The following is an 8,516-nucleotide window of genomic DNA, read 5'->3' as shown; positions in this document are numbered from 1 at the left end:
GTGGCAGTCCTAGATCTCAAACAACAACTAACCAACGTACAATTATATTACATTTAACCCCAGAACCCCATTTTACGGGGATCCCGCATCTTTGAGGTACCAACATGTTTCTTTCCTTTGCAGTTTCCTACAGCTAGATTCAACATTTCTTTAAATCGTTCTTGCTTATCAATTTACCTGATATCGTGATTTTAGAATACGCCAACGTTAGGAATGATAGGCAGTGGATTCGTTGTGATCATTTGATATTCACATAATAAGAAAAACAGACATCTTTGTAAATATCTAGGACTTAAATAGAGTTGACGTAAGTTCATTTAAACGATATGAAGGCACGAGGAAAGGGTCAAGTGTTAGATGTGAGTACAGAAACGTGGGAGAGAAGTGTGTATGTGAGAAAGAAATTATTGGATTCAGATGGCCAGTAAAGAAGGTACCTCTAGGATGAATTTATTTAAGAATGATTCCTCGAAATGAGAAAGGAAAGATTAGCTCACAACTCTTTCTCTGCGTGGGAGCTGTGACGCACGGGGAAAAGATAGTGAAATACATGTCAGCTGTGACTTATAGGGGAGGTGACCTGAGCTTGAGATCCTACTGTCTTGCCATGGACAGCACTGAGGCTGTGTGTCCCTGCAGGGTTGGGCTGGAGTTCGCATACACCCACGTGGAAGACAAAGTTCCTTTCCTACAGATCGGGGATGAAGGAGCTACACGTTGGGAAGCCTTGTGGTACAGGGGGCAGGTCCTCTGGTTCACCAACGTGCAGAACGGCAGCCATTCCGATCTCCGAGTGGAAGGTGAGGTGGCAGTGCATCAGCCACCAACCTGTAGAGGTCGAGGAATTTGTATTAGTTATTAGGCTGCCGGCGAACTCGCCCCAGACGGAGATGGGGTAAAGCGATTCAGATGAAAGATGGGTCAACCATTTTGACGGACGTGTAGAGATTCGCCGTGACCAAACGTGGCACGGGCTCTTGTCAGCGACAGCCCGTTATCGGCTGTGCTCTGATGATAAAAGGAATCGACCATTTTGACATGCGATAAACATAAAGAACTATAATGAACCAGAGAGATGACGTAATCCGTCGTAGGTGCGTAAGATTGTGGGAGGATGAGAGGCTCGCTCACCGGGGTTGTCGGCAGTGAACCTGATGATGGTGTAGCCACCGTCAGGGATGGTGACCGTGTCTTTCTTGATGGCGTTCTTCAGCTTACGTGTGATGCCCCCTGCCGCGTCCAGGGCAGCCACCTCCGCTACAGACGTGGTGCTGTGGAAAAAAAAAAAAAAAACAGAATAGTAAAAGGTGATCGTCGGAACCTGCGTTCAAGTATTTATTCTGTTTATTATACACATAATCTAAGATGGACATCTGTCTGTCAGGGACATGGAGAAAAGTATATCATTCCAACATGTTCATAAGGAACTTGCTAGTTCTTCGTCTGAAGGAACTAAGTGATAAAGAAAAGAAACCCAACCAAGTCATTACGAGTAATGTGAAAGAGTTGGGAGATATTTAATCTTGGTTATATCAGGAATGAAACTTACCAAGAAAGTTCATGATACAGCAAAAACAAATGGGACAGTCAAGATGTAAATACGAGGAACAGAAAATGATCAGACAGAGTCTTGGACACAGGACACATAGGAAAGTCAAGTTTAGACGGTAGAGAAGGAAAAGCTTCAGAGATGTATGTACACACTTTACGTATCATCAAAGATTGCCATGATAATGGGAGTAAGACCTACCTGCCGAGACGGCCCATCGCCACGACGTGGAAGACATAGCCGTGCAGGTGATAGGGATGGTTCTCGTCACCAATGTTGCCCTGGTCCACCAACACCATCTCCACCGTCTCCCCCAACGCTACCTCCAACACGTACGTGCAGCTGCAGAAGTCTCCCTCACACGATGGTGGCTGTCGGTGTGGTGGGGATGACGAGAGCTCATTTAAGTCCCCAATTTTGAAGATCAGGTGTGTATGTAGAACTCGAGAATGATGTTCTCCACAGAGAAGTTAAGCAGGACAGACAGACATAGGAAGAAGGACTTCTAGCTGTGTGTTCATGGTGACTGCCAGAGACACAAGTAACAGCCAGATAGATGTTAAAACTGTCTATTACGTACAGAAGTCAAGAATGACAGTTAGATAGATAATGGTCGCCAGATCATATCAGGTCATCCTCAAGTAATAGATACATGAAACATCATCATTTTCAAGCTTTGAGTCATACTTCAGCAGCTTTTATCTTTTCATTTCACTTTTTAATCCTTATCGTTCGTTCGCTACTGTATCTACGTTATCTCTAAGCTTCGGATTTTGAGCATATCCGGATGGAATAGCTTACTCACAGGTGGCATCACTGAGTAAAGGGAAACGAGACCCTGGACGTTTATTTATATGGGACAGAAACCGAAACAGATGAAGCCTATCGGTGCCCCATGGCGTTCAATAACCCCATACACAAGTAATGACTTTTCCTTTTAATGGTCGTCGTGGTTATCGAATTTCCCTGTGTCAAGATAAAGTGTCCGTATCTGATGGTTGTCGACTTCTAAAGATCATTAAAGCTGAATTCGTAAAGCTTGCACACACACACACCCACACACACACACACACACACACACACACACACACACACACACACACACAGGTCAGATCTACAGTATATGTATACATGAATAGAGAATCGTCTTATACTATTTTATATACTACTTTTGATGTATTCGGTGAGGTACATTCATCTTCATCGAACTCTTCCATTTGATAACTATTTTTCGTTGCGTCAGGTTAACCATATCCTCATCAGCAAAGTACTTAAGTCATTTTCTTTACGTATTTACTTAAGAAGGAGACTAGCAATAGCATTACCGGTGGAGGTTTACCGTTGTGATCTGTAATGATGTAAATGACGCGGAATATTAGATTAATGACTTCTTGCCTTGATAGCCATAACGTTCCATGAGATGAACTACTTCTCTGTAGATCTATTAAAAAGGATTATTGACATGTATGAATTCTCTTCTTTGGCCATCAAAGATGGGCACGAAATCATACTACCTGGTGTCCTTTCTGACCATATTTGTGACGAGGGTAATAACCTCAGTGTGGTCCGCGTCATGAGACATTGTACGTGACATAAAGTCTGGAATGTAAGTTCGTCATGAGGTGCGGGAAAGGGGGACCTGGGACTGACCTCTCCGTAGCGACAGAAGGTGTGTTGCCGCGAGGCGTCGGGCTGAGAGAGCGGAGGAGCATCGGGGAACACGAATGTCACGTCGTTCAGCTGTGGCGTGTTGATCCGCCACTCCTCCGAGACTGGAACATGGTGGTGGTAGGAGGAGTTAGTATGTTCTTGAGACGGGATATCCCACTGATGGTGGGGGGTTGGTATAGTCTTAAGAAGGGATATCCCACTGATGGTAGGGGTTAGTATAGTCTTGGGATATTCCAGTGATGGCTGGGTTCGTAGGGTGTTTAGACGGGATATCCCGCCTTAGGATGGCACCTCAACTAACCTCCATTGTAGGGGTATAGATCAGGGTTGTAGAATAGGGTGTTGTTGACCTGCTTGAAGTCGAAGGCCGAGGTAGAACTGCTTGTCGACCTGTGGCGCCAGGACGCTGCTGTTGGGGTCGTCGAGGGCGTCCAAGTCAATCATGGTCAATTCCTCCGGGACTCCGCCACCGGAGTTGAGGGGATTCACGACCTGGGGAAGAGAGTTGGGATGCGTCACCTCCCAAGGGGGGACAGAAGAGATTGAGGAGGAGTCACTATTGCGAGAGAGGGTGTGTGAGTAAGTGAGGAGGGGGAGGGATTACCGGCTGAAGGGATACAGGATAGTCGGTGGGGTTTTTTACCACCAAGGAACATAAGAGATTGGAAAGACAACACCAGCGAAGAGGCGTGGCATCACTGTGTCGGGTTCAACACCTAGGAAAAGCAAAGGAGAAACGATGACCATAACAGTGAGGAGTGTAGCAAAACTGGAGGACCTCACCACGTACAGGGAAAAGCAGAACTGAGAATGTTTACCTCGTGAAACGTAACGCAATATTACCACGTGATAGAAGTGTAGGCACGAACACAGTCCCTTACGATCCTCGATCCGATGAGATGCCTCTCTGGCACGGTGTCAGTTACCGTTGTGTGTGTGTGTGTGTGTGATTACTAGTCATCCACTAGCCATGCCCATCTGACCTCCGCTTGGCCGGAAGAGAATCAAGTGATAGCCATAGAAGGACCCAATCTCAGCTATCATCAAGTCATAAGTGTTGTAGCTAAATGATGTAACTGAACAGCAGGTAGCTCCAGAAGACCGAACGATAATTATGATTGTTTTTATAACGATTGTTTTTATAACGATAATATCTTAGTAAGGACACTGATACTTCTCCATCTTCAAAAGTAACAAGAGACGAACTCAAGGAATGAAAATGACCATTTGCAAAGGAGCCATGATATCAAACCCCAAGTGTTACTTCTCAGTACGACCATCACCATGAGAAGAGGACTGGGTTACTCACGACTCCAGGTGGGTATGTCGGGTCGTACACTAGCGGTGAAGCTGGTTCCGTCTCAGGGGCGCCGTCGTACCTCAGCACCGCGCCCTGCACGCACTGGTTTTGCCTGCAGCAGTCGTAAATGGTGACAGTTAATGAGCCTGCGGGTGTATAGTCCTCGGTCTTGCGTCTGTTGTATGTAAACTGTCTTTTAAGCCGAAGGACCGAGAGGGGATGGCGCCCCTCAGCCTCCTATAAGTTGTTCTCGAATCCAAGTCTCTGGTTTCCAGTAGACTATGGTGCGGATGAGTCTGACAAAGAGCAGGCCCTTAGACGGTGCCCGTAGATAAGTGAGACACTGAATGTGTCTTCCATTATATCAAGAGAGTTGGTGTAACACGACTTAAATGATCGACCGGGACGTCGAATCTCTCTCTCTCTCTCTCTCTCTCTCTCTCTCTCTCTCTCTCTCTCTCTCTCTCTCTCTCTCTCTCTCTCTCTCTCTCAGGGCTACACTTACTCGCAGTCGATGAGGCCATTGACCCTCATCCAGTAGTTGTCGACGGGTTGGTCAGCCTCCAGAATCACATCGAACCTCTCACCTGGGAGAGAGAGAGAGAGAAAGAAAGTCAATTATAAACATCCTGGACAGAAAAATAAAAGAAGAAAGCGAAACGTTAATACCCATTATCATTGGCTAGCCAGAAGTCAAACAACACCACGGTTCGAGCCTGCCAGTGACTCGATTAAAGATGATAAGGTAAACTGTTTGGGATTGACGACACTTAACTCACGTGGGTGTTGGTGGTACAATATTTTCCCTCAGTCATGAGATCATTCTTAGAGTGACAGAGTATTCGCTTTCTTTCCCACTGTGAGACTCGTTGTGTACCCCTCCCACTGTGAGACCCGCTGTGTGCCCCTCCCACTGTGAGACCCGCTATGTGCCCCACCCAGTGTGAACCCGCTGTGTGCCCCTCCCACTGTGAGACCTGCTGTGTGCCCCTCCTAGTGTGAGACCCGCTATGTGCCCCACCCACTGTGAGACCCGCTGTGTGACCCTCCCAATGTGAGACCTGCTGGGGAAACGACTCACCCGAATACATGACAAGAGAGTCGGCTGTGATGGGGACGATATCCTCTCCGTCAGAAGCGATGACGGTGAGTGTGTGGTCGTCGACGCTCACGATCATGGGGCAGTTGAGGGAGGAGGCGGCGACGAGACGCAGACGGTGGTGCAAGCCTTGGGTCACTCGTACCACCTCCAGGGGCGTGGGCTGCACCGACGTGCCCTCGATCTGCCGGGGTGGATGAAGTCGCTAGATCATTCCATACGCATCTATGCCATACAGAGGGAGGGAGGTCCGAGGTTCCTGAGACTGGCATGAAAATAGGATGATGTGTCTGGCTGAATCGTGCGTATAAATGTGTTTGTTGTGATCAACTCCGCTTGCCATCTGTATTTAGAGAGGCGTAGGGACAAATTCAGCTTCGTAGCGTTTAACTAAGTGAAAGAAATGACGTATTTTAGAATGTTTCAGTCGCCCGTGTTGTCAGTTTTTAATATCTTCGTCCACCAATCCCTCTTCCAAAGTAGAGTATTGCATCACTTGACCACTCGTCCCTGGCACTGCGCCTCACCTTGGCGGCGGAGTTCCTGCCCTTCCCGTTAATCAGGATGGTGCTGGCGTAATCGTCTCGCGTGTTGTGATGGCGTCCGGAGAACTTGTCCAAAGCGGGTTCGTGGATCCAGTCGTGCAACACGAGAACGTGGGAGGTGGAGTCGACCTCATACGCTCCAGCATGTAGGTCCTCCGCCCGTCGCACCACAAGCGCCCCAAAGACGCCCTCAGCTCGATGGACGCCTGAAGTGGAATAGGGTGAAGCGTACCGCTCACTGTTAGTGCCGATGGGGATGCGTGGAGGGTGGTCTTAACATTGCGATTCAACACCTCTGGTGCTCTCTCTCTCTCTCTCTCTCTCTCTCTCTCTCTCTCTCTCTCTCTCTCTCTCTCTCTCTCTCTCTCTCTCTCTCTCTCCTTACCGATGTGGGAGTGCCACCAGTGAGTGCCGGGAGTGTCTGCGCGGAAGTCGTAGCGAAAGACCCCGTGGATGGGGCACTGGGTGATGAACGGGACGCCGTCGTAATACTGGAAAGACTTCATGTGTTGGCCGTGCCAGTGAATGGCCTCTGCGTCTGATAACTGCCCATTCTTCACGTCTACCACGACGCGGTCCCCTTCACACACCTGAAGAAGGTGGGAGGTTAACGCTCCTCCGCGCGAGTTCCTCAGCGCGAGATGGTCTAAGACTAGAGACAAGGTATTTTCTTAGGCTACTGGATGCTCTACAGTCGTGATATGTAGATACTACATCATACCAGAGGCTCATAAACCACTACATAATGGCTCCTGGATGCTACAGTCGTGATGTTTAGCTGTCATACATCACACCGCAGACTCATAACCCACCACACAACAAGAATATTACACAGGTTTTTAAAGCGAAAAAGAGAAGAAGAGGAAATTAAGTATAATGGAAGCTCAGTCCTTTTAATTTAGCCAACATTATCATCGTTTGAGAGTTGATAATGCTTGTTGGGTTTATTTTCTTCTTTGAAATACAGTTTTTGTTTTGTATTTGTATTGGTTTTTTGACGTTTCAGTCGCTAACTCTTCCCTTCACGCATACGTGTTCTCAAGGCAGATTTACTCCCTTTGAAAGTGGCTGAAAGACGGTGTGTGAGAAGACTGGTAGAGTGTGGCATAGCTCGACCCACAGAGGAGTGCAGGTTCGACCCTCACCTGTATAGCTGGTCCAGGTAATTGACGATTGACTGTCAGCATCGGCCTCGGTACGCCGTCAGCAGCCACGCACTCCTCACGCTGACAGTCCTCCGGGTTGGTGGGGCAGTCGTAACAAGCACGGCCCACCGTGTGGTACTCCTGCACCCGGAACTCGTACATGCACGTCCGCCGGTCGCCGGACCTGCATGGACGCTCGCAGTCATGACCCAGACCTGAAAAAAAAAGATAGATTAGAACTCCGTCATGATCAGGGGTAAGATAACTTTGATCTTGTCTTCTGTCAATAAACGGCCATAATGATTATAGATTAATGACAGTCAGGCGACGGAATGATCAGAGTATTGATCACAAGGTATATTGTTATACTAACCTCCAGTGATCAACACTATCACGCCCACGAAACCAAGTAGGAACTTCATATCAGGATCTCTTACGAATAGATTGATCAGAAAATATGAATGGGGGATCCTTCCACACTCTGGTGTACACAGGCCTTGCTAGTGAGGTGCGAGTTAGTGAATAATGAATCACTGAACCAGAGACGAGATGGGGTACAGGTTAGATGATGTGAGGGAATTATAGGACGTGTTGGGGTAAGAGGGATCCTTGCGTACACTGACGCAGAGGATCTGTGATTGAGGTAGAAGCGATCGGTCGCCCTCTTTATATACGTCGGGTTGACGTCACGCATTATGAAACGCTTTTGTTTGTGTGTGTGTGTGTGTGTGTGTGTGTGTGTGTGTGTGTGTGTGTGTGTGTGTGTGTGTTAACTGCTCCCACAAGCTGAAGGTCTGTATTTACAGATCTCATGAATATACTTATGGATCTTAGATCCTGTAAACCGTATGTAGAGTGACGATTTCGTCTAGCTACATGTATGTATAACTTTGATATGCTTTTATTTGTGTCATACTCCGTTTTGAAGCTGATCTGCAGTGAGACAACGACTGAACTATTTCAAATGCACTTCCTGTGTCGAGTGCTCCTTGCAGAACACTGAAGACGAACATTTACCCCTGCCTCCTTGTGCTTCAAGGAAGCAGAAGTTAGATCAACTGTGGCACCAAAGGACACATGAGAAGGGCTTATTGAAAACGTCTATAAAACTTTCGTGTGTTCCTCTCCCTCCCTCCCTCCCTGCCAGATAGGCAGAGTGAGGGAGGAATATTGTAGTCAGATGTGGACGTCTTGCGCCATCCCTAAG

At 47.6% G+C, this 8,516-nt stretch overlaps 1 protein-coding gene across 1 annotated transcript; it reads right to left on the bottom strand.

The window, feature by feature from the left end:
- Nucleotides 1-436: 436 nt before the first annotated feature.
- On the bottom strand, nucleotides 437-7,932 carry LOC139767344 (uncharacterized). Its single transcript, XM_071696667.1, is given in 13 exon segments — nucleotides 437-828; nucleotides 1,132-1,271; nucleotides 1,751-1,920; nucleotides 3,200-3,321; nucleotides 3,522-3,585; nucleotides 3,587-3,712; nucleotides 4,530-4,632; nucleotides 5,026-5,107; nucleotides 5,602-5,803; nucleotides 6,147-6,370; nucleotides 6,550-6,754; nucleotides 7,310-7,524; nucleotides 7,683-7,932. Coding segments are annotated over 13 exon segments (1,842 nt in total). The 5' UTR covers nucleotides 7,732-7,932; the 3' UTR covers nucleotides 437-688.
- Between the last annotated feature and the right edge of the window lie 584 nt (nucleotides 7,933-8,516).

The sequence above is a fragment of the Panulirus ornatus genome, chromosome 59 (assembly GCF_036320965.1).
Source record: "Panulirus ornatus isolate Po-2019 chromosome 59, ASM3632096v1, whole genome shotgun sequence".
In the NCBI taxonomy this organism is placed as follows: Eukaryota; Metazoa; Arthropoda; class Malacostraca; order Decapoda; family Palinuridae; genus Panulirus; species Panulirus ornatus.
This window is presented reverse-complemented; position numbering and strand designations above follow the sequence as displayed.